The 17,142-nt window shown below is 50.3% G+C and overlaps 1 protein-coding gene across 2 annotated transcripts in view; it reads left to right on the forward strand.

Moving 5' to 3' along the window:
• Window positions 1-17,142, forward strand: part of AGAP1 (ArfGAP with GTPase domain, ankyrin repeat and PH domain 1) — a 417,400-nt gene that overhangs the window by 356,189 nt on the left and 44,069 nt on the right. For both annotated transcript variants that reach the window (XM_015561885.1, XM_006760461.2), the window contains 3 exons: window positions 12,397-12,551; window positions 15,785-15,875; window positions 16,875-17,097. In XM_015561885.1, the coding sequence (XP_015417371.1) occupies window positions 12,397-12,551; window positions 15,785-15,875; window positions 16,875-17,097 (469 nt within the window). The remainder of the gene's footprint in view (window positions 1-12,396; window positions 12,552-15,784; window positions 15,876-16,874; window positions 17,098-17,142) is intronic.

Below are 17,142 nucleotides of genomic sequence, written 5' to 3' on the forward strand. Positions count from 1 at the left end.
TGGGGGGCGGGAAGGGGCCAGCGGGGACCCACCAGCACCCACCGCCCCTCCGGGAACAGATGGACGTGATGTCACGTGCTACTTTGACATTTCTTTTCTCCCCTTTTCATTTGATTTCTTCTCCTTTTTGTTTTCTGTCTTTCTCCCCCTCTCCCCTTTCTGCTCTCTGGATGCAGCCAAACGCAAAGCATGGAAACTAAACCGTGTTGGTAGCCTGCGAAATATATACAGCAGCAGCAGCACCAACACCGAAGGTAACGCCAGCGCCCCCCCTTCCGCCAGCGCCCACCGCCCCCCAGACATGGAAATGCAGCCCGAAGCCGCATGCACCCTTATTGTGTTTGCAGACTCATTCCTGTGGTCTTTCCATCTTTTTGTTTGTGTGTTTTATTTTGCCATTCATGTTCCTTTCAGCTTACTTAAATTCTGACCTTTCCCTTCAGTCATAGAGTGGTGATGTTTAAATTACTTCAGAAACCTATTTCCTCCTCTTTTCTTTTGCTTTATACATGTGGGCACTCAACGTAATATTTCCCAAGTTATTACAGTTTTTAAAAGTGTTAGTATCAGGTGTAATGATCTGTAGCCAAACACAATAGTGCGCCGTGACATTTAAGCAACAGTCTTAATTTGTTTTGTGGACGCATTCTCTGTAATGCTCCGCGCGGCTCTGATCCGGAGGCCCGGCCCGGGTCATTTGCATGGGCTGCTATTGCTTGTAAATTCGGTATATTGTTGTGTTTCTAAAGGTCGTCCGGTGCCAAAGTTCACAAATTGACTTGCGTTGCTTTTTTCCGCGAAGACAGCCGTCATTGCTTTTGTATAATAGCAGATTGAATTTCCCTCCCCACCTTCATTTGAACAACACAATTATAAATTGCCTTTTTTTATGATTACAAATGTCAGGGGTCAGAATTATTCTGATGCCAAGCAAGGGACCCCCTCCACCCTCAGCCCAAGCCCTCGCGCAGGGGGCTGGCGCACATTATGTGCGATGCAAAGCAGGTCACAATCCAGCGATCTCGGTATAATAGGGGGACATTTTTTTTCACTTAAGTGTGAGCCAAATGGGTCAAGTAATCGCGAGCCGGCGCCCTCACACTAATTGACTTATTTGGGGATGATTATAACTGTAATATTTTTCTTAATGTCACTGTTTTCTGGGCTGTTGATTTTAGCGATTGCCAGGCGGTGGCATTAAATCTCTTGTAAATTTTAAATTGCACGGTATTTCTGTAAACAAGTCCCCCTCTTCACATCCCAGTCATTAACCTCCGCTGATTTATATCGCTGCCCTTCTTTTCCTCCTTTCACAATTGCTCCGGTCTCGCCGCTGAAAGCCCTGCTCTCGGCCAGGAAAAAAAAAAATGAATCTGGAAAACAAAACTACATCTTCATGATGCCTTGTTAAAGACCTATTTTTTAATCATAATTTTTTTTTCATTCCTCAAGGGGGAATTGTCATCCAATAAGGTGCCAATGGAGCTTGACCCCCATGGTATCTTCTTTCAAAGCATTCATTCAAGAAAGATAAAACGAGAGGGAGAAAAATAATAGCATTTTAGCAACAGTCCCAACACCTACAGGACCAAGTATCTTCTTTTGTGTTATTTTAAAGGGTATTAAAATGCTCGTTCACTATTTTTTAATGTTAGTTTTTCAACTGAAGGTACAAATCATTTCTCTTCACTGTGTCCTTATCAGATATGTTTTCTTTTGTATGTGTATGCATTTTCCACAACAAACTGGCTTATTGGCTCTTGGCCTTAAAAAATGAGTCATGACATTCGGTTTCACATGTAGTTGTATATAAAATTGGGGGGCAGGAAGGAGGCAGACACTCCCCCTGAGACTGCTGATGGGGCCCCTGGAGACACTGGTGGGCTGAAGCTCATGACAGGTGTGACGATTCGCAGAAGTGGGAACTTCTCAGCCTTGATCGATCAGGTAACCCACCCCTCTGCCTGCCCAAAGCCATGGGTGGGGAGGTACCGTGACACGTGCCTCTCTCTAAAACCTGTAAATGCCAGGTAACACTGCAAACTCGAGTCTCCGAGGCAACCCTCGGTCTATTGGAGGAAATAATGCCCCAGAGCCAGGCCTCCCTCACATTGTCTCCTCGTATCTGCTCAGTGTTCGGTTACATTTATGAACCTTCAATTAAGCTACACGATCATTCTTCATTTACTTTGAGTTTCTTTTAAGATTAATATCTGCACGCACACTGTCTCATTTCATACGGCCTTTAATAGTATGTTATGGAACTCGTATAATTGCATAAAATAAATTATCAAAGGGCCTCTCTGATTGCCAGTCTCTGGATGTATGTCATCACATAGTCTGTCTATAAAATGATTCTCTCTGGACATTCACATCCTGAGATTCTGACTGTTACTGTAACCCTAGGCCTCGAGTGTTGCACCAAATGGACCCCTCCCCAGATGGAGTATTTTTTAAAGTGGTCCACTCAGTACCCAGAACCACCGATGGCTGCAGAGTGTCACTAAGAGCCAGGCCCTGTCCAAGGAGCCTGTCACTGGTGGGCGTTGTCCTCGGTGCAGCCGGGGGGGCAGAGGGAAGGGTCCTCATCCCCCTTTCCAGACGGGGGAGTTCAGATCCGATCCTACGGTACTGGCCTGGGGATGGGCAGGACCGAGACTGGAACCTGGTGGTCCTGATCCGAAGCCCTTTTTCTCTTATCTCTCTGTTCTGGCCCTGGGACTGCATGTCGTTTATCTCCACAGTCCCCTGCCCACAGGTGTTGTGTTGTTCTGGGAAGTGGGGCGTTGGCAGGTCACTCAACTTTCTGCAGAACAAGCAGCACGTTCTGGAGGCAGGACATGTGCCCAGATCACCACCTTCAGAACCCAGACCCCACATTGTGAGTGTGGATGTCAGGCGTGGGTTCGAGCAAGTGACATCCAACTAATTAGGGAGACACACATACGAGCATAGAAGACAAACAGGTATATTCTCTTTTGCTCTTTTTCTGTTCATTCGGGCTGATTACCCCTGATACCAATATGGAAACATAATTTGTATATATTACGTGCACTAATTTTTAAATCTTTGTGACTTGGTAAAAATTCAGCTGTGAAATCTTCGTTCCTTCCACGAGATGCAACTCTGACATTTCCATCTCGGGAGCCGGTGACACGGGGCGGAAGGCACATCTATGGCAGGGTTTCCCAGTGCTTAGTCGCCTCCCGAGACCAGCATCGGGGACCCTCGCATCCGTGGTAACCAAAGAACCAAGAGAACTGGGCCGAAGGGTGGACGTTGTGCAGAAGGAGCCGTGGGAGGAAGGCCTGTGGGAGGGTGGTGAGCACACTGCCCCCACCCTGCGTGGCTGCGGGGCCACCGGCGGGCGGAGGAGCAGCGCTGCGAGTTGGGTGAGCAGATGGACTCTCTGCTCACAGAGGAAAGCGTCCTCAGTGCGTGTCATAGGCGTAAACGGGTTCAGGAAAGATGCACTGGGAACAGGGGCATCTCTTGGGGTGTCAGGCCACCCACATTATAGTTGACACCTACACCCAAGTGTCCCCATTCAGCCCGATCCAGGGAGGTCCGTTTCTGTGGAGCTGGGACTTGCCCCAGAGACAGGCCTTTGAAATCTCTGTTCTGGGTGCCTCCCTGCCGCCACAGTGGCCACAGAGATGGCCTGGGGTCCCCGGACACTGTGTCCCAAACAGGCCTTGCCATGGAGAATCGATTCTTTGGAGGACGGCTGTGGGCTTCATGCCAAGTCAGTGCCCACACCTCTTCCCCCACTGGGTAGCCAAGACGTGCCTGTTCACCTGAGCAAAGGTGCGCAGGCCTTTAAGAAGGCAGCTCACCGGTGACCGCCCGCCCACTGCCCCGTGCTCCAGTCACAGCTCAGAGACCTCACTCACTCAGGTTGAGTTCCACAAATCCCAGCCGTGCTCACGTGCTCACACCTGAGTGGAAAGCCCACTGGGGCCTGGGCTCCTCTCCCGACGTGGGCGCTGGGTCTGAGCAGGTGGAAAGGGGAAGGGCTGGCAGGCAGAGATCTGATGCAGAGCGAGGGAAGGTGTGTCCCGAAGGGCCCAGGTGCCCAGGGCTTTGTGGAGAATGAAGCTGCCTTTGACGCAGGACTCAGCAAAGGCTCCACGGCCGTGACACCTGCCCACTGACTCTCCAGGTACCCCTGTGCATCCTCCACGTTTACAAAAGGAGAAAACAAGGCAGGGAGACGGGCAGCCGGGGGTCCCAGGAAAACACGTGAGGATCAGGCCAGGCCAGGCACAGGGGTCAGAGTTGCTACCGGAACCCGGCCTTGGGCTCAGCAGCAAGCGTGGAGCAGGTTTGGGCTTGAGCGCCTTTGGGGCTGAGACACCAGGCAGACAGCAGCTCTTGCCGAGTGGGGGTGATCGTCGAGCTGTCTGTCTGCGGGACTGCCTGCAGGGTATGAGCCCAGCCCCCACCCAGATGTCCCAGCCGCCTTCCCAAGGCCCCGCCTGCCTGTTGGGCTGCCTTCCACAACCCGACAGGGTTCCTCTTCACTCACTCATTCTATTCTTTCAGACTGTGGTTCTTGATGAGAAATTTGGCAAACCTTGTGCTTGTGAGTGGCCTTGTGGTTTCGAGCCCAGACCCCTGAGACAGGAGGTCTTGGTCCAATTCTCACATCTCCATCTCTTCACCTTGAAGCGCACTCTCTGTACCTCAGTTTCCCCATCTGTAAACTAGGGAGATGATGCATACAGCAGAGGTTGTGATGACGGGTCTGGAGTCACTATCCAGAGGCATGTAACACAGCGCCTCCTGCTGGCCACTAGTAGTACTTACCTCATGCCGGGAGTGCCACAAATTCCTGTCACTCAAACATTTGAGCATCATTTACGTAACAGGAAGCAAATTCAACACAAAATGTCCTGAAGTAGTAAGACGGGGATTTAAAAGTGAGCTCTCCCCCCCCCCCCCCCCAGAAGATAAAGAACTTGAAGAGTGCATTCTGTAAACTGGGCCCCCGACTTTTAAATCTATCCTTCCCAGCTCCATTTACTGTCCTGAACAGAATCGTCAGAGTGGACATTGGCTCTGGACTAACACAGGCCTGGGTCGATCCCAGCTCTTTATTTGGGTGGTTACTGGGTCTCACCTTCCCCTGCTCAGGGTTCTTTCTGTAAAAAGGAAACACTAAAACCTAGCTGGAAGCATAACTGAAGAAGCTGAGTTGAGCCTGCAGAGCCCCTACCAGAGCTGGCACATTGGCAGTGACCACGGAGGTCCTTGCAAAATCGTTATAAAGAATTGATTGATAGGAAAACAACTCCAAGAACACACCATATCTGTGGCCATGTTTTAAGCCTGGTGAGTGTGTCCGTCCAGGGCAGGACTGGCCAAGGCAAGCCCTGGTCTGTGTGAACAGCAAGGATCAAGACCTCATGCAGACAAAGTCAGACGGGAAACCCTGTCATGAGAAATGACTCCAGAGTTGACTTTTGGGGGAAGAAGGAAGTTTCCTTGTCTATCCAGCCTTGACTTTTAACACCTTTCGTACCGCTCACGAGTTTTCTCGTTTTTCACACGCCATCTGTTATAGACCTTAGATGTCAACACACTGTCTTGTCCACATCGAATGAAGCGATCCCATTGGTGGAAACTGTGCAGGTCAATCTACAAAAAACTATATAATTGCTCGGACCCATAAAGCATTGCAGTTACATTGTATTTTGGTCATTCAAATAGTCTTCGTCCTCGATGATACTGATCCTCGGAGCTCGGAGCAGCACCTGGGGCGGATGGACACCTGCAGGGCCACGTCTGATTCCCACGCTGGGCTCTGAGCAGAAGACGAAGCCCTAGGCCTCGCAGCATGCCGAGCCCACGCCTGCCTCTGAAAAGTGACGGATGGGAGCTGGAGTGAGCACGGATACAGAGCCCTGCTCCGTGACTGGATAGAGTAAGGCAGGTGCCTCTAGATCTCCCTAACCCGAAAGCCTGGCCCTGACACCTCTGTCTTCCACATCCTGAATGTTCTCAGGGGGCACCCGATAACATTTTTTCAGGAGGTTTGTTTTAGGCACCCTCCTTCATGGAGGAAACGTGTGGCACCCAACCGTTCTGGAAGCCAAATCGAATAGGATGGAGTTTCTTGCCGCCTGGTGCCCAGGCTGCTGCCCGCGCTCTTCCCGTGTTAGGGAGAGACAGCCCTCCTTTGTGTTTCCGGAGTCTTCCTGTGGTGACATTTGCAGCAGACGTTCCTAACTGTGGCCTGCCTCTGGGACTGGCATTCACCCTGCTCTCGTCCTACACGAAGCACAGCGAGAACCCTCTGCTGGACTCGGGCTCAGCAGACCCCGCTGCCAGAGCCACAGCTTGGAGAAATACGTACCCGAGAGCCATGAACTGCACGTCTTCATAATGACCAGAAAATGTATTTTTTTCTGTTTGTGTAAAATAAATAACTTCTCAAGCGGGAGGAGGGAGTGTTTTTATATTGTGTTGTTGGGTGTGTGTCTTTTCTTCACAATCTTGAACCATATTCTTCAGGTTTCCTTCACATTTATCTTTTCCTACAAAAATGAAAGGAAAATTGAACATGAATAAAACCTGACTTTTTACATTATGGTGGATTCCGGCTGACATCGTAAATGCGTGTGGTTTTCATCATCACTGAGTAAAATATCTAAACCACATGCCTATGTATTACATGCTTTGAAAGAAGAAATACTGAAGTATTTTACAAAATGTATGGCTAAAAAAATTAGCATGAAAGCCTGGGGCTGTGGATGTAGCCCCGCGTAATCTCATAGGGCCTACATTATTGTGCTAGACCTAGCAGATACCTTCCATCTCAGTGGTGGTGGTTACCTGGAGAATTGGGTTAAGAAGGATTCTGCAGCTGCATCAGGCTCCCTGGGATCAGGTCTGAATGTCTTTCCCAGCCAAAGAAAGTGAGGAAAACACACCTTCATCGTCCCAGTCCACCTGGGGCTTCTGGCAGATAAGCTGGTGTGAAGAGGGCATGGTGGCCTGTTCGCAGGGCCCAGCTAGGGGATGGCAGGAGAACCAGGTGTGTGCAGAAGAGTGGACCCCAACGCTGGGAGCCCTCAAGGACGTGAAGAAAATGTTGACATGGAGATGCGGGCAGAAACTGGGAGAAGCCCATTGCTAACCCTCACTTGTTAATGAGAACAAAACAACCTCGCCTTGATGTTAACATATCCGTCAGGGCACTGTCGTGTCTCCTAAAACAGGTGCCCTGATTCTGTGACAACAGAGGGCAGCTCTTCCCCTGCGGCTCGGCTGCCATATCCTAAGATCATTTCTAAATGGTGACCCCAGAAGCCTCTGGGAGTCTGGTGCCTGTCGGCCACCTCTGCCGTGGACTCGTCCATCCTCTACGCTGAATGCAGTCCTATCGCACGGTTTAGGTGACGCATTTTCATCCTTACATATGTCAGGAAGAACACTTAGCCGTGTGGATAGAAACGGGCGTCAGCGTTTTGGTCCTTGGTGTGTAGGGAGCCTGGGACTGGGATCAGGGCAGCCCTTGGACAGCGGGCCTCTGCGGGCACACCAAGTCCTAAATTCAGAAGAGACCAGAGTCTATGCAGTGTCACTGCACACGTCATGCCTGCCTCTCGCCAACGCTGGTGAGCCATCCTGCACCATTTTGGCACAAGGTCTGGATCTTCGTGGCCTTGGCTAAAGCACCAGGCAGTCCTCCTCTTCCCTGAAGACAGGCGGAGGCACCTGTCCGTCTCTTCTCCGCTCTCACCGCTCCCCCAAAATGCATCCTTGTCAGGCGCCTCCTGTTGAAAACAACTTCCAAATGTGAAACAGTTGCAGCTGCTTTGAGCCCTTTAACCCTTTGCAAGGATTCCGCAAAAATAATTGATGACTGATTGGCCCATTAACCTTTAAAAAAAAAAAAAGTTTGACAGCCCGGCCTCGTGTAATGAGGAGGGCTTCCTTGTGAAACCAGGCTGATGGCTGAGTTGCTTGCCCCTGAAGAGGCGAAATTAGCCCCACGGGGCCTCGTCTGCATAGAAACTGGACGCAATTAGTGTAATATCCGGTATTATTAATGTCGTTGGGAATAATTGGGAAGGTTGGTTTCGACAGGTTCATGGTGCTAAAATACTATTATAGTGGACCTTTCCACAGCTAACCGTTAAACACGGAAAACTGTTTAAATCCCTGTGAGCCCAATCACAAAACTTTATTAAACAGCCAGGCCCTGGAATGTCACGCTGGGAAACAGCATGCTTCTTTCTGGCCACGGGGGTGGTGGGACTTTGATTTTTCACCATGGGGGGGTCCGGGGCTGGAATTCCTTGGATCCCCGCGTGTCTGTCCAACTAAGAAACACGCTTTTCACGTGGGTGTCATCAGGAATTTCTACAGCCGGAATTCCATTGTATGGAATGAATTAAATATAAGCCGCCAGAATTGTCACTAAGAGTGGGTTTGTATTAGTGAGATGAAACCACTCGAAATGAGACATGACAACGTACGTCCTCGCCGTCCGCTCGCTCATTCTTCACGTTGGGAGTGAGGGCAAGAGAGAAGAGAAATGCCGGTCTGTCTTCCTGACTGATTGGCCTCACGCTGCCAGTTCTTGTTTTCCTCGTTTTTCACCCAGTTGCTGGTCACTGAAATAGCGTCGCAGAGTCGCTTCCTAAAACTGTGTTGGGACCCCTCTGGCCCATCGGTGATTTGAACAGCCTGTCCAGCCGATAATCATTCTTCTTTGAACATGTTAATTGCTGTCTCTACAGAAGAAGGGGAGGTATTTGGGTCCCAGGATCTCCTACCATTTACCTACCGAGTGTCGTGGTCACTGCAGTGGTACGGACGTGCTGGCGAGGATTAGCCTAGAGGTTGTCCAGATGGTGGCCTGAGGAGAGGACCAGGCAGCAGGCTGGAGGCTCCCCAGGGAGTCTTTTCTCCATGGATTAGTCAGGACTGGGGTTGGCGGTGACAGAAGCCACTTTTAAAAGGGTTTAGGCCAAAAAAAAGGAGGGGACAGTGGGTTGCTCCTACAGCCACAGGGAGGAGGCTGGGGTGCCAGTCTGGTCAGCAGCATTCTCACCTGGCACAGGTGGTGGCCTTGACGTTTCCTTCCCGTGGAGGGAAGAGGCACCTGAACCTCTAGGAAGAGGGGAAGGGGCGACTGAGGCCCCAACTCAGATGTGATGACCTGGAGGACACTCACTCAGATCATGTGTCCCCTCCCAGAGCAAAGCAGAGCAGCCAGGAGCGTCACGTGCTCCGATTGTCCTGGTGTGGGTGGAACTGTCCCCCCTCCCCAGGCTGACCGCTAAGTGGTCAGGAAGCCGTGTACCTAGGAAAGTGGCCTCTGGACAGTGCCCGGCTTATCACTGCCACACCCATTGCACCGTGTCACTGGAGCCTCGCGACAATAGGAGAAATGCTCCCCAATAGCCATGCGTCACACCCCAGCATTCTCCAGACGTGGCCAGTTATAGATTATGACTCTACTGACAAGCTGGTGAGGGGATATTTGGGACAACTACTTCTGAAAGAGCCCCCATCTTGCCCTTCTGACATCAGGAGTAAAGAAACATAATAGGGACGTGGAGAGACCCAGCTGGCTCCCATGGGACACCCCAGGAGAGCACCTTTTCTTAATGTCCCTCACAGGGGTATTCCTGGTCTGTGGAATGGTTTCCTTCTGAGAACTGGCCAGGAGCTGAGGTGGCTCCGCAGACCTAGGGCTCCGGTAGCCCCATGCTTTCTGGGATCACTGGATGCAGGACTTGGGGTTTCTCTCTGGCACCTTCTTGTAACTTTATTTGTTGAGCCACCAAAATGTCTGCTCCGTAGGCTAGCTTTCACTTTTGCAGGCATTTATCGCTTAATTCTCACAGTTCTGGGTTTTTGACTCATGGGAGGGAGAGGGTGGGCTTGCGGCTTGGAGTTTATGCCTCATGCAGGTCAGTCATTGGAATAAAAAGTGTGTTTTGTAGGGAAGGCCCTGCCACACATCTTACCGGCTGTATGGCTGGGCAGACGGAGGTAGAAGGAAATGGAGAGGAAGGTGCAACAAGATGGGGGGAGGGGGGACGTTGGTGAACTGTGTTGTCACTGATCACATGGCAGTGGGAAGATGGAGGGTGTGGAATCTGGGTGATTTTGAATTTTATGACTAGCATTAACATTTTAATCAGTAACAAATCGTGAAACCCTAAGAGGAGCATTTGTGGACTAAAGCCGGTCTGGTGTGTGCCTGTTAATTTGATGTGAGAACCAAATATTTGAAGAGTATCAGTATGTGTGCATTGTTTAAATCATTTTAATTTTGGGGTCAGAGAAACAGATGTGAGAACTGTCCCATGTCAGAAGTGATTCCAGAGCTAGAAAGAAATCTTCGGTTGAGCAGAGTAAACAGATGGCAGGCCTGCCCGTGCCCCGTCCTGCCCCAGGACAGACATTGCTAATGGATCACCTTCTCCTGCTCCAGGCGGAGTTAGGAAGGAGAGGCGAACCGTCGTGTGTCACTCCCACAGGAGCTCAGACTTGACAGGGCCCTACCGATCACCTTCAAGATGCCGAATTCCCCGCAGGCTCCCCTGACAGGGCCACACGGGGCTTGAGCCCTCCAGGGAGTGCACCCCAGAAGCTGTCTCTTCCATCTGGGGATAGCTCTGAGGCGAGAGACCCCCCTGAACGTAGAGACAGAAACGTTTAGTGGCACGGAAGATGCTGAAAAAGGAAAACTGTGTCCAGAAGTAAAAGGAACAAGAGGTGAGGGGTGGGGAGGAGCTTGATTTGAAGGCGATGGAGCAGCCATAGAGTAGGTACTGGAGAGCAGTGCCCTTGGAAATTTGCAAGAAATGAACCCACAACAGTTTTGCAAAAGGGGGCGTCCACCTTCCCTACGTTCGGGACCCTTCAGAGCCAGTTCCACAGATTTAAGAACAACTCACCAGGAGGTTACCTTCTAAAAGAGCAGCAGAGCTGATTTTACGTTGAACACAGAACCATTAACATCAGAGCATGTGAAGATTTCACGCAACAGTGTCCCAGCCCCATTTCCTGGCAATGTGCGCAGTGGTTTAGGGAAGGGGTCCCCCAGGCCTGGCTGGCGTTAGGGAGGACATGAGCATCCCCTTCCTGGGCCCTGGGGTCAATGGAGTGAGATGGGAGGGGTCTCCCAGCCACAGAGTGAGGGCTGCTTCCCTCCTGAGACTGAGGGGAAGGAGGTGAGGACGGCCGGACGTGGTTGTCGTTGCTTCGGGAGGAGCTGAGTGAGCATCCATGTCTGGGGGCCGAGGGCTCCTGGTGAGGTCGGGTCTCAAGAACCCAAGAGCACAGCAGAGGTCAGGGGCCGAAGGTCAGGGGTTGTGAGGGGTGAGGGTGCTTGGGAGATGGGCAAGAGGAGCGGAGATTGTGGGAGGCAGAGGCTGGCCCAGTAGGTGGGTGAGCCGAGTGGCCATGGTCAGATGATTAAGATGATAATTAACAGGCGCAGCGGTCAGCTAGGCAGGTCAGCGGGTTCTTATCCTTATTGATAGCAACTGCTCACCAGGTGACGCGATGCAGTGAGCTCACAGCCCAGTGACTGGAAACTTGGAATCAAATGAGATGAGGCGCCCAGTAGTCCAGCGGGAGAGTGCCTAGCGGTTATTCGTGGCGGGTCTTGCTGCTTGTATGTGCCGCCTCCTCTCTTGTTCTGTGGCAGGGACGGGTAGTGAGGAAAGAGGACAGATGCCGGCATTTATGGGGTGTCCCCTGAGTTAGCACATGTCACTTAGCCAGTGGGAAACGCTCCGAAGCGGGTGGCCTTTCCCCCGCTGTAAGGGGGAGGAAAGGGGCCTGGGAGGCTCCAGGACTCGCCCGAAGAACCCGATGTGGGAAGCAGCCTGGCAGGATTTGATGCAAGTTCGAACCATCCTGGTCCAGGCTGTCGCCCATGGGAAGGCTTTAATTCCATCGTCTCCAGACGAGGAGAGACAGTGGGATCCCAGCAGCCTGGAAGGGACTTCCTGACGGAAAAGAACAGAAACCCAGGCACCCTCCCTGCTGTGGTGCATGTGTGGGTCTACACACACATGCAACGAAGACCCCAAAACTGTACCCGGAGATTCTCAGCACTAACTTAGTTTCGCCCCACAGGTGTGGATGGTTGGTATAAGTTACAGGGCACGTTCCTGTGTTGCTTCGTCTGTGCCCATCACAGAGATGCTGCCATCGCACACAGATTTTCCTTTCCTCACCCCCTGGGCACTGAGGGAGACCTCGCTGAACCACTCTGGCTGCGGAACCAGACCTTGAGTGTTTGCCGGTCTGTGGACTCAGCTCTACGCGCTGTGGAACCCAGAGGCACCTTTATGACTGCGGACTGGCGGAGGGCCCGCGGTCACATGAAGCTAAACTCTTCATCCCCATCCTCTGTTTCAGAGCAAGAAGAAAACTTTGAGTTTATCATTGTGTCCCTCACTGGCCAGACGTGGCACTTTGAAGCCACCACGTATGAAGAGAGAGACGCGTGGGTCCAAGCCATCGAGAGCCAGATCCTTGCCAGCTTGCAGTCATGTGAGAGCAGCAAGAATAAGGTAAGGCCCCAGCCAGTGTGCCTCGGTTAGTAGGGCATCGCCCTATGCCCCATGCACTGAGGGGTTGCTGGTTCGATTCCCATCAGGGCACATGCCAGGGTTACAGCTCAATCCCCAGTGGGTGATGTGCAGGAGGCAGCCCATCAATGTGTCACTCTCGTATCCATGTTTCTCGCTCTCTTTCTCTCTCCCTCCTTCTCTCTCTCAAAATCATGTTTAAAAGTCTTCATGATAAAGGTAAGGCCCTTAGGGAGTTGCCCCCCCAAAATCAAGGGCAGCTGCTCAGTAAAGGGGTGTGGAGGCTTAGTGATGTCCAGGGGAGCACAAAGCATCAGATGACACATGACCGACAAGATCCTAGTCCTCTTTCTAAGCAAAAAACTAACTGGTGGAAAAGATTGGGGAAGACTTTGTGCCAATACGTATCAAATATCATGTCAGTCTCCTAGCTTAACCATGTTCCTGTGGCCATATATCCCATTGAAATCTGTATTCTCTCAGCTAATCCCAAACCCCACCTTTTTATTGCAAGTGATGGAATCTTTGGGATTCTTGTCGCTTATGTGGCCACATTTGTTATTTCAGGCAGACCACACTCAGGAAAAGAATGCAGATAGAAAAGATGCACCCTTCTGTTCTCATAAATGCACAAAATTCAAGTCCCTGTCAACTTAGACACTGACTCTTGATACAGACGTAAACAAAAGTAAACACATGGGCGCATGAGCACATACGTGAGCACATGTGTGAGCATGCAGGAAGTTGTCCATTTGCTCAGCTCTGCCATAAAGTCTTTTTGTGATTTTTCAGTAATTAGAGGTAGTTACTTTGCATTTGTGTAGCCAGGAGAAGCTAAATGACTTCACTCTGCATTTTGTAGACCCTGCCCCGTGATATTCCAGGAACAAGAGTCATTCTTCCCATTTTCTTCTTCCCAACAGGGATTTCTTCAACCTCATTGTTTTAATGCTTGGATGTTTTTAATTCCTTTTCTGGGGCATTTTAGAGTCCTAGAGAGCATTTTCAAACTATACTCAACTTAAAACTAAGAGAAAGGATGTTGTCCACCGACCTGCAGTTTCATTTCTAACAATTTAAAGAAATTTCTGCCCATGATTTATGTGCAGCTCTGTCAGGGGAAGGAGTGTATCTCTCAGAAAGATGGAGTGTCTTATTTTATTACCCTCTTTACCCAGGGTAAACCAGTCATTATTATTATAATGTAATTTGCTGCTCTTTTTAAAAGTGGTTTTATACCAAGGTGGGCTGAGTCGCTGCCTCTCACTCCCGAGCATCTCAGCTTCATAGTCATGGCCACAGATGTGCTCCCAGAGCAAACGTAGACGCCCTGGTCTCCTCGCCAGTGGGGAGCCGCGGCGCGTGCCACCCACCGAACGTGGGGATGAAATTTCAGAGCAGGAGTGCGGAGAGCCAGGGTTGTTGAACAAACACATCTCCAAGTTCGGTACAAAATCATAGCGTCTCGGTCAGATGGAATCAGAGGATCTGGAAGCATGTCGCCTTTTCCCTCACACCTGGCCAGCTCCTGTCCGCTCGCCGTGAAACTCAAGGCATCACCTTGGGGCCTGAGGCGCACACCAGCTGTGAAGTGCGCCCCGTTTCTCCCCCTAGACGTTTGCACGCACAGGCAGGCGCTTTCCCAGGCGGACTCACTGAGCGGGAGGAGGGAAGGCTCACGCCTGGGCGTTGCTGAACAGGTGTGCGCATGTGCACATGGAAGTAATACCCACAAGCAATAGCTTGAAGGCAAAATACTGACTAGTTGAGAATGAGCTACAAGGTGTCTTAGCTGCCTGTGGATAATTTAGTAGGTAGCAGGTGGAGACAAATATATATACACCCATGTGCTGCAGAAATGATACAGGGAGAGAGAGCCGACACATCCCTGCTTGTGTGTACACGTGTGCGCGCACACACACACACACACACACTCGAGGTGCCAACATATTAGTAAACAGTTAAACATACTTTGAATACCTGGGTATCTAGCCAAAGGCATAAAACCCCAATATTTCATGGTGCTACCTAGACAGTAGCAATGAATAAATTACATTATTAGGTGGTAAGCAATAAATTATTTCATATCAAACATGAAGATAGTTTGACTTATGAAGAATTCTTAAACAAAAATCAAGCTTATTCTAAATGTCCTCTGAACTGTAGTTGGCTTTTACCATTATATTAAATGTATGCAGTGTAAGCCTTAAGAACGGTATCTATTCCTTTACCTAACGTCTCGACGACCAGAAATAATCAGTAAATAATCTGGGATTTGTGCAGAACTTTAGCACTCTTGACAATGGAGAAACTTGGACCAACCTAAATGTCCATCAGAGTGGACGTCATAAATAAATCATCAGAAGTGGAATATCATGCAGCCATTTAAAATGGTGATGTTGGAGAAAACAGGGCAGCATTGAGAGACAACAGTATCTCATTAGGCTAACCTGGCAAGTTTCAAAGCAATATATACAATGTGGCTTTTAAAGAAGTACTTACCTGTGTACAGGTGTGCTTAGGGAAAAACTGCAGGAATAGATACCAAAATGTTAATAAAACTTAATTGTGATGATCATATCATAGTTTATAGATTTTCATGTTCTTTTCCTCCTTCGATGTTGCCCTCACATGCTTAGAGAAGACATTCAAGTGTAAGTTTAAGAAGAACCACGCCCAGCCACTGTCCCACTCCTCCCTGCCCCACACAGGCCAGTGACTTTGTTGTTGTAGCAACTGAGACAGTTTGAGGAAACATCAAGGGTGGTGTGGCCATAGTCTCCTGACCAGGAATCATGACGTTTGTCTTAATGATGCCGATGAAGCCTGACCCTTCTCTTATAAGCGGAATACTTGTTTTTCATTCTTTACTCTTCACACCAAGTAGACACACGGCAGGGAAAGCACATTAACCAGTTACGTTCCCCAGGCGGCGGTTGGTCCCGTTCCTTCACAAAGGGTCCAGCACGTGCCTTTGTCATCATGTCTCGTAGGGTCATTCTCACCCAATAAATCTTAACATGGGGGTGCCCTCACAGCGTCTTCTCAGCGTGACTCTTTCCTGAAGATACTGGAAGAGGAAAAATTGTTTGAAATTGCCCTCCTGCCATATTTGCTCACAATCTGTTTGAATTTTCTTTGGCGTTATGAGTAGACATCTGTGTTTCTCTCAGGCTTCTCATATCTTGCATTTGTGTGTCTTCTTGTACGTCCAGTCCCGGCTGACGAGCCAGAGTGAGGCCATGGCCTTGCAGTCGATACGGAACATCCGAGGGAATTCGCACTGTGTGGACTGCGAGACCCAGAGTAAGTGGGCGCCGGGGAGGGCCTGGGCTTCCGCAGTGCAGAGGGTCGGATTGGGTGGTCCCCTGCGTCTGACTTTTTTAGTTCCTGTGGCTCTGTAATAGTTGGTGCTACCGGAGGGCCCATTTATGGGGAGAAATGTAGAGCCTGAAGGTCAAGTTACAAACACAGCAGGTTGCGTAGCCCAAGCTCTGGCTGCTGCAGTTACTCAGAGAACAAGGGGAGGTGGAGGGGCCGAGATCAGAGACCAGTAGATGACACATCGACAAAGACTTCTTTATTTTTAAGTCAAACTATCCAGTTTGGGTGAACATGCTGGGAGATATCCCATCCACAGAGTGACAAAGAACTGTTTGGCAACCTACATAATGGCACGGACACCCCTCACTTGGCTGTGCCCCTCCAGGAACTAAGCTGGGGTCAGGGGCAGATCTAGCTTCAGAGGTGTTCCTCACAGCGCTGTGTATAGAGCAGAACATGGCAACATCGCCAATGGGCAAAAACGGGGAACTGCCCAAACCGGCGATGGCAATTGTCTGTTTGGTGGGAAGTTCCAAGGATTTCCAAAGCCAGATATTTCAGATTAGCCACCAACATGTTCAATTTTGTAAGACACCTTAGATCAGGGGTGGGCAAACTTTTTGACTCGAGGGCCACAATGGGTTCTTAAACTGGACCGGAGGGCCGGAACAAGAGCATGGATGGAGTGTTTGTGTGAACTAATATAAATTCAAAGTAAACATCATTACATAAAAGGGTACGGTCTTTTTTTTTTTTAGTTTTATTCATTTCAAACGGGCCGGATCCGACCCGCGGGCCGTAGTTTGCCCATGGCTGCCTTAGATAGTAGCAAGAACTGACCAGGGAGTTTTCAAGCAAGACCCCAGGGAGGGGTCTGGATGTGAAGTCTGACTGGCTAGTATTTTGTTGCTGAGATGCCAAGGGCAGTGAATGAGCAGTGATGGTCTGATCCCACAGGGCCCTCTGCTCTTCTTCCCACAGACCCTAACTGGGCCAGCTTGAACCTGGGAGCCCTCATGTGCATCGAGTGCTCAGGGATCCACCGGAACCTCGGCACTCACCTCTCGCGAGTTCGATCCCTGGACCTGGACGACTGGCCCATCGAGCTCATCAAGGTGATGTCGTCCATTGGGAACGAGCTGGCCAACAGCGTCTGGGAAGAGAATAGCCAGGGGCGGACGAAGCCCTCGCTGGACTCCACAAGGTAAGAACACGGCAAGAGCCCTAACCGGTTTGGCTTAGTGGATAG

The sequence above is a fragment of the Myotis davidii genome, unplaced genomic scaffold, assembly GCF_000327345.1.
Source record: "Myotis davidii unplaced genomic scaffold, ASM32734v1 scaffold370, whole genome shotgun sequence".
Lineage (NCBI taxonomy): Eukaryota > Metazoa > Chordata > Mammalia > Chiroptera > Vespertilionidae > Myotis > Myotis davidii.